The sequence below is a fragment of the Toxotes jaculatrix genome, chromosome 22 (genome assembly GCF_017976425.1).
Source record: "Toxotes jaculatrix isolate fToxJac2 chromosome 22, fToxJac2.pri, whole genome shotgun sequence".
Lineage (NCBI taxonomy): Eukaryota > Metazoa > Chordata > Actinopteri > Toxotidae > Toxotes > Toxotes jaculatrix.
Window position 1 is genome coordinate 11,749,872 of NC_054415.1, and position 17,204 is coordinate 11,767,075.

At 41.3% G+C, this 17,204-nt stretch overlaps 1 protein-coding gene across 4 annotated transcripts in view; it reads right to left on the reverse strand.

The window, feature by feature from the left end:
• Positions 1 to 466: 466 nt before the first annotated feature.
• Positions 467 to 17,204, reverse strand: part of gramd4a (GRAM domain containing 4a) — a 40,945-nt gene continuing 24,207 nt past the window's right edge. Inside the window, exons 4-20 of one of the 4 annotated variants that reach the window (XM_041030087.1) lie at positions 16,953 to 17,073; positions 14,872 to 14,933; positions 13,520 to 13,658; positions 12,991 to 13,016; positions 12,544 to 12,635; positions 11,854 to 11,945; positions 11,527 to 11,575; positions 11,354 to 11,425; positions 11,220 to 11,263; positions 10,993 to 11,102; positions 9,563 to 9,717; positions 8,762 to 8,779; positions 7,518 to 7,662; positions 7,146 to 7,239; positions 6,513 to 6,603; positions 6,252 to 6,320; positions 467 to 5,472 (exon numbers count right to left, since the gene is read on the reverse strand). In XM_041030087.1, the coding sequence (XP_040886021.1) occupies positions 5,362 to 5,472; positions 6,252 to 6,320; positions 6,513 to 6,603; positions 7,146 to 7,239; positions 7,518 to 7,662; positions 8,762 to 8,779; positions 9,563 to 9,717; positions 10,993 to 11,102; positions 11,220 to 11,263; positions 11,354 to 11,425; positions 11,527 to 11,575; positions 11,854 to 11,945; positions 12,544 to 12,635; positions 12,991 to 13,016; positions 13,520 to 13,658; positions 14,872 to 14,933; positions 16,953 to 17,073 (1,490 nt within the window). In that variant the 3' untranslated portion in view covers positions 467 to 5,361. Of the gene's footprint in view, positions 5,473 to 6,251; positions 6,321 to 6,512; positions 6,604 to 6,776; positions 7,240 to 7,517; positions 7,663 to 8,761; positions 8,780 to 9,562; positions 9,718 to 10,992; positions 11,103 to 11,219; positions 11,264 to 11,353; positions 11,426 to 11,526; positions 11,576 to 11,853; positions 11,946 to 12,543; positions 12,636 to 12,990; positions 13,017 to 13,519; positions 13,659 to 14,835; positions 14,934 to 16,952; positions 17,074 to 17,204 lie in introns of those variants that run through there. The other 3 variants (XM_041030085.1, XM_041030086.1, XM_041030088.1) reach the window with 3 other exon arrangements.

The window sequence follows — 17,204 nt, forward strand, 5'->3', positions numbered from 1 at the left end:
CAAATCACTGATAATCTGATCTGTACCACAGTAGAGGAAAAAAATGAGTCAATTACCTCAGAAAAAAGCCTTAAAATATTGTTGCCTGAAGTTGTGGAGGTCACTAGAGCAAGACAAAGTGTAAACATGCCTTCATGCACCTCCTTATTGATTCCTTGGCCATCCAATCACCATAGAAATGGAGTTAGATTTGGAGGGAATGCATAACACGTAAAACCGCCCACTTTCTTATTCCTACACGGAAGTACCGAAATATCCTTGACTGAGAAGGTGAGGCAGCTAACCCTGACCTCTGACCTCCCAGTGGAGAGAGGGAAGCAAAATGAGAGAAGTCTCCCAGCTGATTCATCTTAACACAAGGTCTCACAGTGACCTCATGTGGCTGTGAATGGGCACTGCAGCATAGAGCCAAAAAGGACCATGAGTGGGAGTTTTTCATTAAAAAAAGACACATGAACGAGCAAAATACCTTAAATTCATTTACTTAAATTAAAAAAATGTACATCACATTATCCTTTACAATAGACGTCTTTTAAAAACTCAGTGGTTTTTGTTTTCTTCACTGTACATTTCAATAATTTGTATACAAATTCCTCTTTGACAAAAAGAAAAAAACAAACAAAAACAAAACGTCATTATAGCGACTGTCACAGATAACAAATTCATTACTCATTATAATGATTGCAGTGTTTCCCAGTTAACACTTGGGCTTTAATTTGCAATTCACTGACTGTACCAAATATCATGAGTACTGTCTCAGTCCATAAAACAGGACCGAATCCTTGAGGTTATTTATTTAATTAAGCTTTTAACTTCACTTCAGTCATATTGTCAGATTAAGGCTGTTTTGATTTGTAGCCTGGAGACAGTTAATTTTGTCCGAAATGAGACCGGAGCCCTGGTGCAGTTAGTACTGAACACTCACTGTGGATCTCTTGGATGTTGAAATGCTTTTGGAAAACCCTTAATTAACATTTACACACAGTTAGAGGAACTACGTATTTAATACAACAGCGAGGACACCAGCTACAATGGAGGGGACCCTGAAAAAACAACACCACTGTCTTTGACAAAGTCCCTGTGATCATGACAGCAGTAACAGCCTCAGACCATTCTACATCATCTACCAACAGTAATAGAGACAGTATGGCAGTCATTAACTAGCTGACCATTCATGACATTAAAGGAATATTTATTGGAGAATAAGCTTAATTACTTTCTTGTGGAGAGCTACAACTTTAACGTGTCTCATGTTTGTGTGGTGAAAAACAGTTTATGTTTGAACAAATCTGTTGCAAACTGCTGCCAATTAACCTGAACATAGCAGGTAGAACAGCCAGTGTGACTCTGGTAAATTATTATGGGAGCTGTAGTTTGTTTTATCCTCACAAAGACACCCTTGTTTTAATTAACATACCTAACATACATACATAACTGTGTGAGGTACCGACCAAAGTGCATTTGAATGATGATACGCTCACTTATCTATCTTTGAAGTGAACTGCAAATGAAGATTTTAATTGGCCGAGTGATCCAGAATTTCTACAGCCAGCAGTGGGTTAGCTTAGCTTAGCACAAGGAGTGGAAACGGCTCGTTACTGGGTTTGTCCAAAGGCAACAAAATCGTGCTAAGCTAACGTAAGCTAAGCAGCTGAAGGTAATAGCTTCGTATTCAGTGCACAGACATTAAAGTAGCATCAATCCTCTCTTTAGATTCTCAACAAGAAAGCAAGTAAGCACATTTTCCAACTATTTCTTTGAGCTCCATACTTCCCTCCAAAATGCCTCACAATACCGTGAGTGCACACATTTTATTTCCTAATTGAAACAATCCCACTTATGTTCAATTTTTGCCTTTTCTCTACAATCTTCAAGAGCTGCATCAAGTCACAACGGACAAACTCAAAGTCAAAAACACTAATGTTGTCTTTTCAGTCCACCATGACCATCTCTGCTCTGCATGAAAAGCCAGTGAGTCTGGTGTTTTACTGAAACTTACACTACACTGTAACCAAAGTACTGTGATGTTGGATATGACAATTTACATGCTGCGTGAGGTTTGAAATACTGCTCCTGTTGTCACTATGATCTGAGTTTCCTATTGGTTTGAAGATGAGCAGAGATAGTCACATGAGTGGTGCAGAGCCAATGAGAGCTGAGACATTAATTCAAGAACAGTGTAGCCGTCCAGTCTTCATAACTCCAGAGTCAAAGGAATTCAAACTGGGTTTAAAAAGAAAAAAGAAGAAACAACAAAATAATTTTTACAACCATCTGTAAACATGAGTGTAGGCAGAATATGGCAGACAGAAATTTAAAGATTTGGCAAAAGAAAAAAAAAAAGAAAATTGAAAACGTGATACATTCTGTGCTTTATCTGAGCGCAGCCTTGTCAGGGCCTGCAAACCCCCGAGAGCTGATTTTCAGAGTTAACAGATTACAAAAGGCTTCAGGTAAAAGCTTTAAGACTACAACGAGCCATCCGATCACACAGTGAGACAGCGTTAATTACTTTACTGACTTCACCTGCTCTAATATCCGACAGGTTTCCTCCGTTCATGGATCAAATTTACTCCTAAACAAAAATAGAAATCCATGTCTGGAAAGGCAGCCTATTATTAACAGGCCAAAACATACCAATGCATGTAGAAAGAAAAATATCATTCCTTAATTACTCAGAATTAAAAATAATAATAATAATTATAATAATAATAAAGTTGTTTGAACTGGTCCATTGCAGCCCTGGCAACTTCATATCCAGTCCAGTTGATTCTAATTCAAAATGATGACAAGAGGACTTGTATAGGTTTTAAGAGAAACATTGACATTTGAAGTGCAAGGGCAGCTCTAAAGGGCGGATAACTGAAAATAATCCTGTTTTCCTTGAGGAATGGCGACTCAAGTGTGACTAAGGATTGTTAATCTCGAAAGGAGCGTCCAGTGAGTAAAAACCCGCAGATTAAAAGAAAAAAAAAATTCAAATGTCAAGGTCTCCCTTTTAACAGTGTTTTGTAGGATTTACAAGTAAACTAAAGCTTGTGCTGCTGGGCGTACAGAAAACAGGAATTTAACCCGGGAGTGTGGAATAGCTACTCTAATGTCTGTCATACTAAAATCCGAAGAGGAATCGTGACCTCCTGTCCTCTATCCCATCTCCGTTCGTCTCACGAAACACGGTAAAGTGTCTGTTGTAGTTTGGCATTATGTTTCTACATATCAAACCGTTCAGCAAGAGCAAAAGACCAGCTTCATTCCTGCGAACGGCGTGTTGAAATAAAGTGACGCTGAAATATTCTGTTCAGTCTAGACTTTATCCATATACTTCATAGACTCCTGTTTTAAAAGAGCCTACATTTAGAAGATCTGGAACAAGTGGAAGAGCACCCAGATGACAGCATCTACCCACTGTGGCATTATAAATCAGCAAAAATGAAAAGAATAAACAAACAGAAGAAAGTAATTAGGCATATCTTTATAGCTCATAATCCTGTTTTTTGGATTTTGAAAACTGGAATTGAATTGGGCAGAACTTGTTCCTGCTTATCTAACCAATCACTGAGCATTTGTGGAAGTGGCTATACCCAATCAGAAGACGACAGGTTTAATGGATATTTGTGCCCTGGTCTTGGATGATCAGGTTTAGATCTATATCTCCAAGGGTGAAACACCTCAACACTTTAATGTGTGAAGGGCTGTGATGTGAAAGTAATCTACCAGTAGTTCCTTTTTCAAGGTAAAGTACTTTCTTCTTTCATGGTCAGTTTGAAGGTTGTCTGGCTCACAGTAACCCCCCCCCCCCCCCCCCCCCCCCCCCCCACCACCCCCCCGATGGCAGACATCAATCCTGCATTAATACAGTGTGCTGTGACTGCATTTGTGCTGCACTGACACCAGCAGGTTTTGACCTGTGCTGGCTCAAGTAGTCAAACAAAAGAGAAATACCACAGGACTTGACTGGCAGCTTTGAAACTATCTGCAAACACTGACCACGGATTCCAGCTGAAGCAGTGAGAATTTGAAGTCAATCTGCTGCAACATAAATGTCAGAAATTCCAGTTTCCATTCTAATAAAGTGCAGGGAGAACACCACTGATGGAAGAAAAAAGAAAATCTCACTAAATATGTACAGATTGTGCCTTGAAAAGAGAAGCTTAGACATGGGAGGCTATGTTCTCCACTGTGCCACGACTCTAAATGGCAGTCAGTGTTGTGCTCTTGTCTCAGACACAATCAGCAGCTCCAGGACCATCAGTTACTCACCCCAAAGGCTGTCTGTTACTAAGACCAAAAGAAAAAAAAAAATTCCAAAAGAAAGGCATTTTTGAAAAAACACTTCACTACACGTTTCACATACGCACACTTTACAAACACCGAAGCATGATGCTGAATGCAGCGTACATTTTCTGTTTGTTGGATCGACGAAGACGACTAAAACATACTGCTGCTGAAATGTGCGTCTAAAAAGAGGAGGGAAAAGCCAGAAGTTAGACAGCAGCAGTGTAAACTAACAGAAAGGCTCTGTGTCAGTCAAATGGCGACCTGACATTTTCACAGCGAACACACATTTAAAAAAGAAAAAAAAAAAAAACAACACACAATCACTGACCACTCACACATGAATACTCCTAGAATTTTGTTGGGCAATGCCTGGAGGCACCAGTCAGCCAGTACGTCTAAATATTTCAACATTAATGGTTGTTTTTGCACTGATTTATTAAGCTAAACTTACAGGTTTGTTCCTACAGATCTCTGGCAGTTAATAAGAATTATCTGTTTATCTTCTAGCTGTTTTATGATATTCATTTTACTTCCTACCACAGTAGATCACTGACTGAGGAGTAAAGAGAAAATATAGAGCCACTGGACACAATTCAAGACCTTAATCCCCCCAAACACACACACACACACACACATACATGCAAACAAACACAGAAACAAGTAAGTCAGGAAACCAGTCAGCCAGTCAGTTGGTCAGTTAGGTGGGAGAGGAGAACCAGCCCCCTCACCAGCCTTCTGCTGATTGATAAAAACCCCACTTTAGCTCCTCGCTCCTCACAGAACCAATTAACAGATTTTGTCCAGTGTCCAACACCCACAAAAAGCGTGTCATGTGACTAAATCCTAACTACACACCCCCATATCCTCTCCGATGTGGCCTAAACAGGGAATCCACCAATCAAAGGCGGACGATGGCCATCGCTGAGGAAGCTGAAGCCCATCACAAGAAGAAGAGGAGGAGGCTCTCACAGAGCAGAGGAGTGCGGTGTTTGAAAGTATCTTCCAGTCCAGTAGAAACTGAGGAGGCTCTCCGCCTCAGACTTTAGCCCCAGTATAGAGATGTGCTGCAGGGATGCAGGCCGTCTAGAGCTCAGCACTAGCTGGTGGTTTGGTGGTGGTCATGATCTTCATGTACTGTGTGAAGATGGCCTCGAAGGCCTCGTCTCTGTGGATCATGGCACCAAACACCAATGGCTGCAGGAGACAGAGATGCTGAGTAATTAAAACATATCTACATATTTCACATTACAGCTGAGCCCGTCATAAAAGTCTGTTCACAGTCACACTCCGCAGGTTGCCCTATTTAATGTCAGAAACATATTGTTGCTGTCCTGTGAAAGTCAAGAACAAACGTAAGTGATAACTGCTCACATATCTGAAGTCCTCAAGATTTCTACACTGTCCTCATGTTTCCACTGGGGGCTGCCAATGTGCAAAGTTATGCAGCTTAGAGGAATGAAAACCTGATCAAAATATATTCTTATATTCCGATATATATATTAGTTCACATGTTACAGTGCAGTATGCACAATGCATCTAATCTGCTGTTTTAGTTCTCATCTACACACTGCCTGTGGGCAGGCTTCCCATCTAGGATCTAGCGGGATAAAATATTTACTGCATCTATCAACACTACCTCCCTGTCAGCCAGGGGCCATTCTCTATGGCTAACCAATTCATGAATAAAGCAAAGGACAGCTGTTCATATTAGGAAAAAAAAAACAGCAGGTTAGTGCTGAAGACTCATTGATGACATTTTTTAAGCTGATGGAAAAGACACCAACACGGACATCATCTCAGCGACTACAAATTCAACGTGGTGAGCAACCTATAGTTCTGATAAATACATAAAAACACACCCATGAGTTCAAGCTGTTTTTCCAGTTGACAAACTGCAACATCTCATATATGTATAAATAAAAAAAAAATCCACATGAACCCACAATAAAATGGGCAAGAAAACTGCACACTACCTTCTGAGTGGAAGGAGTTGCTATGGAAATACCCATCCCACTTCCTGGCAGGACTGACAGCACTTTGTACTGCAGAGTCAGAAGTAACAAAACATGAGTCATTACATGTTGACACAACCTTTATTACATTTACCAGTGATTTAGAGAGATGAATAATCACAGCTGAAGGATAAAATGCCATCTACTGTCTTTAGCTGCATTTGTATAAGTTCATTTAATTAAAAATTTGAATTGGCTTTTAAGCTGTATTTGTGTGATTACCTTTTGTATGTCAGTGATGTCCACCAGCTTGATAACTTTATTCTTTTTGGAGGAGCTGGATCTGGAGCTGGAGCTCTCAAAGCAGAGGTAACTGATAGAGAGAGAGAGAGAGAGAGAGAGAGAGAGAGAGAGAGAGAGAGAGAGAGAGAGAGGAGAGAGAGAGAGAGAGAGCGAGAGAGAGGGAGAGAGAGAGAGAGCGAGAGAGAGAGAGAGAGAGAGAGAGAGAGAGAGAGAGAGAGAGAGAGAGAGAGAGAGAGAGAGAGAGAGAGAGCAGCTGAAAAGGGCCTTGAGAAAAAACAGGCCAGCAAACAACAACAACCTTATTGGACTTCTTGTCCGTTACATATCCGGAGAGGTGAAGAGATTTAAAGATCAGAGATATTCTCAGGAGGAGGCCTGTCGCACCTGATCCACTGCTGACTGACACACACACACACACACACACACAGGGAGGCACAGAGAGGGGATGTGCTGTACCTATAAGTAAAGAACCTTTTCAAGAACTTAATACCACACACCCATTTGCCTCAGTGATTCCTCGCTCCTTCTCTGTGCTCCACCTTTTAGATTTTCTCTCTTGCACTCAGAGATTTAATGATGAGATGCTCTCATGAGAGAACATGTCCCACTTACTTCTCTGTGACGTAAAGAACTCCATTCCTGATGTAGTCTGTGGGCATCTTCCTGTCTCTGTTTATCAAGCAACACCTCCAGCCGTTCTCACACACTGAGAACACACAGAATAGAGAACACTAAGAACTCTGCAGTTTGCAGTACTAGTGGTTTAAAAAATCAGAATCAGAATCAGAAGCCTTTATTGTCATTGTAGCAGAATACAATGAAACTAAACATGTGTACAACCTGGTTTTAAGCTTCTGTCAGAAAATCCACTTTTTTTCTTATTCTCAGCCTGTTCAGGAACACTCAGTGCTAATGAAAACAGGTGAACAATATATATATGTATATATATATATTTTTTTTTAATGCTGCAGTAAGTCCCCTCACCCGCCAGAGGGCGCTCTGACTCCGGGAGGTTGAAGATCTCATGAAAGGCTCCCTTCTTGGTGCTGTGGGAGCGACCTGTCTCCTCCTCCCTGCTCACCCCACATGGGACGGTGGCGAGGCTGCTGCGAGACACCACCGGCTGAACCTGGAGAGAGACGGGGGGAAAGAGAGGGGAGGCAGGAAAGAAGGGAGGCGGGGGGGGGGCAAAGGAAAAAGAAGAAAAACAGGCAGGATGGTGGGAAGTGAGAGAAAAAATGGCCACGAAGGAGACAAGGAGGGCACGTGGGAGAAAAGGAACACAGTTAGGAGTGAAAGGAAACAGTGTGATGATGAGAGAAAGAGGAAGAAGAGAGACAAATATTTAAAATCACATATCACTACACGTTATGTGGTACCATCCAACAGGACTGTAAGTTCCCAGATCTACTGAGGCAAGTGGCCACACTTGAACAGCTCCTCAACTTTTAGAACTGCATTGTGTTTCTCTGCGTGTGCACTTCTTTGCAGCAGGCTCAGGTGTGACGTGCAAAGCAGAGAGTGAGGCCATCATTCACTCAGCATACATACTGTTAGAGTAACAACAGCTGGTGGGCCAGAGGTAATTGTTAGTTTGTGAAAATATGATAAAATTAAATATACAGTATATAAATGAAAGTGTATTTATACAAAGTTTTAATAAAATTGTATGAATAATAATCTTATTGTGAAGTCAGCGTAAGAGAAGTGGCTATGTTATAATAAAAAGGCTGAGAGTAATCAAGCAGCAACATTTGTAATTTCTAAAAGCAATTACATCAGAGGGTTCATTACTACCTACAGTGGGAACTGGACAGACTTAATGAGCTAAAATGAAATAACACTAGTCAAGGGGCTACTCTAGGAGCATGTGAACTACTCAGTAAACACACTGCTACTTCTTACAGAGCATCTATGTCAATGGATCAAAGACGTCAGTAAAATAAAGTTATATATAAATATATAAAGTTTACATATGTACAAAAATAAGTCACTGATATTTATGAGATATTAGAATTTTTAAAAATCTATTATTAAATTACTGGTTTCAGGGATATTGTGACATTTTGATCCATTCTGTTTACAATCACTGACGGCCAGTCCCAAGGTGTCACGCATCACGCACACACAAACACACACACACACACACACGCGCGCGCTTTGAGGTGAGCTGGCGGCACACCCAGGCACAGTAGAGGAACCAAACGGAGACACACCAGAGTCCCTACCTTCTCAATGCCAGAGAGCTAAGAGAGAGAAACGACAGAGTACACCTGTGACTGAGGCCACAGCACACAAACACACACACACACACACAAAATATACAGACACTGTCTGGTGTCCACACAGTGAGAACAGTGGCAGAGTTTTAATGTATTATTGACAGGAGTAATAATATTTTGATACTTTATTGATGCCTTTTTTTCTCTTTACCTCTCTGCAGGGGTGGGCTGACACTTCAGTAGGTGGACTCTTGCCAACATGAAAGACCTGACCTGTAGCTCTTGAACTATGCTGCCAGCCAAATATGACAAGTAGTCTTTGTAACACCTGACTTTCTATTTTGTGTTAAAAATTTTGTGGCATTTTTTTTTTTAACATTTCTTTAAGATTAGCTTATTAACTGCACTGGGTCACTGACTAGTTATGTGGAAATAAGAAAACTGTTGTGGCTGTTCTGTTCACACAGCTACTGCTAAATCTCCAGTAGACCTCACTGCAGTAGCTGCTGAGAGTTTTGTGACGCAAGTGCAAAGCCTCTATAGGTATAACCTTAGTTGATGGATTTTTAGGTTTGCAGCTAAGACGGCTTGAGAAGAGAATTAGTGCAGCAATAAAATAATCTGCATGTGTTTTGAACATTTCTTTTGTTTTCAACAGGTTTCAGACTTTTGAAGAGTCTGTGTGTGTGTGTGTTTGTGTGTGTGTGTGTGTGTGTGTTGAGAGTTAGTTTAGGAAAAGAACCTGTGAGAGGAGGCAGAGAAGGAGATGACAATGATGTCTTTATGTATGTGTCTTGGTCCCCTTACCCGCCGCGACACAGTGGCGTTGGTCCTCTCTTTGAGCTGGGGGTCGGTGGGGAGGCTGTTCCACACAATGTAAGGTGTGTCGTACTTGTCCCGCAGCTTCGGACAGCTCTTAAAAAGGAAGTCTATGATGAAGAACTTGATGCCGGCGTACAGGCCTGGAGAGAGGAAAACACACAGAACAAGGGAAAGGGTGAAAAAAAAGCTGCTATGGAGGCAGAAGTGTTCAACTAAATGTTGTCCAGCAATGCTGGGGGCTGAAGGGTATATCGATATAGGATAAGAAAATACCATTTATATTGATATAGTTTGATGTTGCGTTACATAACCCATTTCTTAAAGCTGGGCCAGTGTTAGCATCTGTCCTCTCTCACACTCTCTATGCAAACCTGCCCCCACTCTCCCTCTGTGTCTGCGAGCAAACCAGGCCCCACTCGCTCACAAGTTCTCCTACAGTATCCACATTATACTTTTTCATTTATGTGTTGATATATTGTGCAGCACTAAACACTAACACTAAACCTGCAGTAGTGGCTGCATGAAATACCAGAGTTGTTATCTCTGTACATTGTGTTACAGCTGTGTCGATCTCATCCATGCTTGTCCTCATTTTTCTGTTCTATTTTTCTTTCATGTAGCTACTGTATGTATGAAAACCACCTCCCTGTTCTTTAGCCTGCTAAAGAATATATATATATACACACACACACACACACACACACACACACACACACAAAGTGTATCTACACTTCATTTCTGCTATTGTCACATGAGAAGTGACAACTCTGTACAGCTAAGTGAATAAATATAAGAATAAGAATAAGAATAAGAATAAGAAATCCTTTATTAGTCCCTCAGTGGGGAAATTGCATTTAGCAACAGCAAGATTACAGTCCAGTAAGTGAAGTAAAATATAAGTAAGACCAATATGGCCAAAACAAGATACTAAACTAAGAGAACTAAGAGAAAATATAAGTAAGACCAATATGGCCAAAACAAGATACTAGACTAAGAGAACAGCTGCTGTAAAAAGTAAAATATACATACATAGATAAATAAGTGAAATAAATATGGGCTGGAGGTTGTTGAGTGACTTCCATACACAATAATATTGCACACTAATAATTTGTGCCAATTTGTGCCAATAATTACTTTTGCTGTAAGCATCTCTTAAGGAAACTTGAACCCATAGCACTCTGGAGACCCTTTGTTTACAAGAAATAGCTGAAACTAATATTATCAGATAGGCATGCCAACAGCCTGCAGCTGCCCCTCACAGGTACAGGGAAAGCAGCTACACAAGTGCTGTATGAATGTCTTTGTGTGCATTTGATTGAGTACAAGTATTTGTATTCATTCAAAAGCCAAATGCAGCATGTAAAGTATGTCAGAAGCATAAAGAAGCTTTGTATGTGTGTGTGTGTGTGTCTCACCGATCATGAAGCCCATCAGCTTGTATGGCAGGACGCAGGAAGTGATGAAAGCCACCCACAGGCAGATGTAAAGTTTACGGGTGCTCTCCGGCTGCACCCACATGAACAGGCTGAAACACAGGCGAGGGAGAAAAGAAACAAAATCAATGTATAATTCAAAATATAAAGTCAATGTTTTAGTCATTTTATAAGCACTGCTTACAATGCAGATTTTCTTTAAAACTTACTTTTTTATCTTCTCCAAAACATCCGCCATCTTACCAAAAAGATTCTGTAAAGAGAGTTGAATTACTGTATGAACCGATACTGTTACATTATCTGTGTACTCTGATCTATAAAGAATTATGATGCCTTGTCATACCTGTGCTTTTTGTGCAACATCAAGTACAAGCTGGAACTTTTCAGACACAGTCAAGTCTTCCTTTGGAGGCTCCTGTATAAATCAAAGAGACAAATTGATAAGATATACTGACCTCCGCTGGTGGACAGATTTTTTTTCTGACAGACAGAAAGCCATAACAGAAGTCGTCTTACCATGGGTTCAGAGACCTCAGGCACAATGCTCCACTGGATCCTCCAACCTCTGGAAAATGATATGAATTTGTTTGAATAAAATTAAGCCACCAAACTGGTCTTCAACCTCTGAAGTTTCCAGTATCTTTACAACCTCCATCACTTTTAAGGTGATAAGGGTCTATGTCCTGACAGACGTCTAACAAATACCAACGTGCCCTCATTTCCTAACAATCCCCAAAACGCCACACTTCAAATGATTTTGTTCTTGGTTATATAACTAATAATATTTGTCTGTTTGGAGCAGTGAGTGTAAGCTCACCGCTGAATAGATTAGCAATGTCTTACCTGGCAATGAGGTAATTTAAGGACAAGCGCAGGATAGCCAGGAAGAGGAACATGGGAATGGCCCAGCCATGCCAAGCAGCATTCATATAGATCTGCAGGTAAAAGGAAACACAGCAGTTTAACATTTGGTTTATTGATCTTTCATATCCTTCATGATTCATCTACTTGAAGTATTTCAGCCAATATTGCTGCATGTAAGTGCCCTGAGATAACTTGTGTTATCTAATTATAAACTGACTTGACTTGCCCCATTTGTTGCACCAAAACAGCAACTCATCCACCCTGAAAGAAATCTGACAACTTCAATTTGTAGAGGCTTCAAATTAGAATTTTACAACAAGTATTCCTTTAGTTGTCACTGTTCCAACACAGTGGTAAAATTCCCATTATGATGACTTGGGAGGCTCATTCTGACTTGGAGCATATAATGTTGTGCTTTATAACGGCAGTTCAAGATGCTATTAGAGTCACCTGCCAACAACAGAGAAAGATCATCTCAAGATATTGAGATGGTCTTGGCATGTACAGCCACAATCAGAGGTTTGAAGATGATTTAGCATAATTGCTAACTTTGGACATTATGAGGATCTGATTGACCCTCTGCAGTCTTTGGCAGAACCAGTGAAATCTGTCAATGTGGGGCAGAGATTAACATAATATAGAAACTACATATAGGAAGGGTCCACTCACAATGAAGGCAATAGCTGAGGTGTAGACGGAGTGCCAATTAGATAAGGCGGAGAGGTTCCTTAAGAAGTTGGTGACAGGTCTGGCTCCTCGCTCTGAAACAAGGGCAGGGAGATAAATTCAGTGTGATTTATGTCAAAACAACACTGTTTCCATTATATCAATACAGATTTAATAGCATTAAAATGTACGGCATATATGTACTTCTTATAAGACTCTTTTTCTGAGTGAAGGGCATGTTTTACTCTGAAAATTGGTTATGGAAGGCTAAAACAAAATTAAACATCTTTATGTTGGTTGATGAGTCCTGGATTTTTACTGCACAATTGAATTTGAGTCATTGGTACATAATTTTCAAACATTTACTCAAAACATAAAAGCAGAGCTAATATTCTTCTAGTCTCTGCTTCAGTAGTTTTCTAAGTGTCCGTGCATGTTTCAGATACTTACTGAGTCGCCTCATATTTTCTGTCAACCTGGACGGAAAACACAAAAAGTGAAGGTCAGAACACACGTAGATGCTTTGGTATAAACACACGCGCACAGAAAGAAAAAGCTGCTTTAGGTGTGAGAGGAGGTGGAGACACTTTGGCTTTCATCAGCCTGGCATGACTCACTCTCCTTTACAGAAGAGGAGAGAAAGAACGAGCAGAGAGAATAAGTGAGAAAAGAACTTCTAACTTCCTGCCCTCTCTCCCTGTTAAATAAAGGCTGATCTGAATACATCCCGTCTAGCAATCAGCATACTGCAATGGAACAGTTCAACGCAACAGTGAGTCAGCTACAGCTAATATATGACTCTGATTATTATATGCTTTATTATATTATATGCCTGTATACTTATTCCTGACCACTGTGACGCAGCTTAAGATGAACATGTAGTACTCACTCCCTGTCTCCACATCTCCTTGAACAACCACAGATCAATACCTCAGGACAGACACTTCATGTTCTATTCTGAAGCAACTCTCTCTCCCACCTTTTAGCACTTAGCGGTTCCTCGGTCTCCACGGTGCTCTCCTCTGGTTGGAAGCGGAAGTCTTCGATGTAAACCCCGAAGCGCTCGTACAGCCACTTCTGGAGCCGCGAACTCCACACCTCCTTCTGCTGTTTCTCTGCTAAAGAGAACAGAAGAGGAACGTAATCAGCACCGGGTTTGGCAGGTTCGCTAAAATGTATCAATTTCCTACATTCGGACACGACGGGAAATGTTTCCTAGAAACTGCAATTGTCCAATCATAGCTTAGCAATTGCAACTAGCCAGGGCAGGCACACATTTCTGTCAGTGACAGGCAGAGTCGATGGGTACTTGAATTCACCTGACAGGGCTGTGAAGGCATGTTAACAAAAGAAGTTGGGATCCATTGCACTAACTGACTGGTTGTGCTGAGCAGTTACCTCAGGTGACTGTGAATGTCTGTGAAAGTAAAAGCTTGTTTTTCCTGCTGTGGATTTATTATGAACACAAATATTTTTGTGCCGATGATGACATCCAGTGGGAGGCCATTTTAATATTTAGTTTACAGTTACCACAGTCCCATCAGCCTAGATTACTCTGTTCAGCCTCTCTGCTTTATCTAACACACTATACTGACTTTCTCTCTGTCCTTAAATCCACACAAACAAGCCCTAACACACACACACACACTCTTAATCCATTAAAAAAAAAAAAAAAAAACACCTCCGACACTAGTTAGAGCTCAGGCATGTCTGCCCTAGATGAACTGATCTACAATCATAACCCATTTTCCAAAATTAGCTCTGGCTCTCTCTCACTTTCTCCCTCTGAAACCACACACACACACACACACACACACACAGAGAGAAGTCATGGGGGTCACTGGAGGTCGAATCATGACAAAAGCTGTGATTCAGCCCAAAAAAGGCAGCTTTTAAAACACACACACACACACACACATATGTTCTTATGGCACTGACAATGGCAATGCAGATCTGTATTAACAACAGCAATTAACCTCCACAGAAGAACTGAACAGCCTTCAGTACATGAATGCAGTTTGCTGTGTTGTGTACTTGCTCTTGTTACAACTAAATACACACCGGAAATCACCCTGTAAGTGTCCTTCTGTTACAATGTACATTACACACTTCTACGTGTCCTAGAATAACCTAAGAACACTTCTGACACACACTGTTCCTATCAAGCACTCCACTGCACACACACACACACACACACACACACACACACACAGTCCTCTTGATTTACTCCCACACTTGGAAAAGAGTCTTCCTTCTCTACTCATTTCCTGTCGGTCCCACTGGGCTCCCACTCACCCCCAACCCTTTCTCTCTTTTCCTCCAAGGTCCCACCTGTTCCATTGGTTGAGGGCGACTGCTGTTTCCGGGGAGGCTGTGGCGGGGAGTCCTCCAGCCTGAGAGGGAGAGAAGGGGAAGATTTGTCAAGCGTAATTCTCACTTCTCTATTGTCAGGGCTGCAGTCCCAGAGCAGACACAAGATCTCAGGAAGTTCACGTGCTAATATGTGGAAACCTGCTTCACTGGATAAATCAACAACTGTCAAGAGTGAGAGAGACTCACGCAGAGACAAAGACAGAATGAGGAGACACGGTTTCAGTCTCCATCTGGCTTTGTGTAGTTAACAATCTCACAGTTACAATCTCATAACAGGCGCCAGCAAAAACAAAACATTTTTTGGACAAACAAAAACCAAGTGAAAGAAAGAACCCACACAGAGACTAGGAAAGCCTGCGCTTACAACTTCACACGTGAGTTTTTTGTACTTCTGTTTGTTTGATTCAAGCTAATTCTATGCAAACCTATGAACTGGAGAACACAAATGAGTGTGTCTCCATCAGCTGCACTGACATAAGTAAACAGGCATACATGTAGAAAGAAAAAAAATCCATCATAAGACAGGAAAGCATTCCAAGAATTTGGACCTTCATCTTTAATGGTTTAATGGTAATCATGTTTCTTGCTACTGGCCAGGGAGAACTTGCTCAAAATAGAAAGACTCTTCTTCTCTCTTGAAATACAAACCAATTCATTGTCACTAAAAGTCAGCGCTTCAGGCGATACAGCAAGTTGGTAATGTTTTATATTAAGGGGTTTGTAGTTTCCTATAAATTTCCTGGGAAGTTTCCTTGAACGAAATGTGTCCTTTAGTAGTAATTATAAGAAAAAACAGTAACTTATTTGAAAGAAAAGCTCCAGTTAAACCTGGGTAAATACTTCTTCATTATTCATTCACAATCAGGAAATTTATTCATCATATACAGTGCGTTCAATGGTATGCTTGTCTGTAGCAACATTTTCCTCTTGTGAACTCACCTTGAGTCTCCAAATGCTGTAAATGCTGTCTCCAAATTCCCTGTTATTAGTACCAAAGTAGGAGAACTGAAAATGAGGACAAACTGGACTTCTAAAATAAAGTGTTACTGGTAAGTAAATGTTTTGTATTACCTGTTTAACTACTGGCTCTACTGACTCCAGTAGAGTCCCAGAGACTGGCAGCTTGTGGTGGACCAGCACCTTATTATTTATTTTCCCATCTGTAAATGGGAGGCTGTGTTGTATCAAAGCCTCTTTTGAGTCAAAACCTAAATAACCCATTTTGAGCCTGGTCATGTCCAGCCTGTAATTAATTAATTATTCTAATATGACAAGCCACACATCACTTCAAATGTTTAAATGATTTAAGTTCTACTGCTTTGCTCAGGGTTGCTTGGATATTAGTGACTGAAGAGATGTTTACTGTCTGCTGTCTGCGCATGCATCTCTCCAGCTGGTTACTGCTGACAAAGGATTAAATGAGCAAAACTCCCAGGTCATGGTACATTAGTTCACCTCTTACAAAATCTGTCTCTGACGTTCTTGAGGCCATGTTTCTCTGCTGGTAATCACTTGGAGTGCACCAGTGGAATTTCCCATTGGCAGGCACAGAAACATCATCTGATCACACACACAGACACACACACACACGGGCAGAGCCGTACATGCGCACCCTGGGTTTAAGGGTGGCTTGGCTGCTGTCAGGAGACGCAGGCTTTTCCTGACACCAGCATAGCTACTGTGTCACAGCATGCACTTGGCGACGCAGACCAGCGCGTGACTTGTCTTGTTTCCCCCCCCCCCCTCTTTCCATCTCCCTCAAAACACACACACATAAACACACCTCCTTGTGGAATTCCCAGCCTCCCAAGCTGCTGAGGCCTCTATTTATAACAGAAACCTTGGGTAGCCCTGGGACTGACACACACCCGCACACACACACACACCCACCATCTGACTTGACCCATGATAAACTCTGCCGAGCTGAAGTGTTACAAAGTGCAATGTCACTGTTTCCTGTTTTTCCCTCATTATTACTTCTTCATCTCCTGTCGTCCACGTCATTCCACTTGACTCTGCTCTCTGTCTTCCTGTCTTACCTGGACTTGAGCACTTCATTCATCTTCTGCTCCAGGTCTATCCTCTTGCTTCGCTCTCTCTCCAGCTCCTGCCGCAGGGAGTCCACATTGGTCTCTTCCCGCAGCTTCCTCAGCTCCTCCTCTGGAAAACACAACACTGGTCAGTATCTTAACTTTTGAAGAGAAAACATACAACTCAAAGGGGCTACACACACACACACACACACACACATCTGATAAGTATTCAAACTTATGTCGAACATTTCATCCATT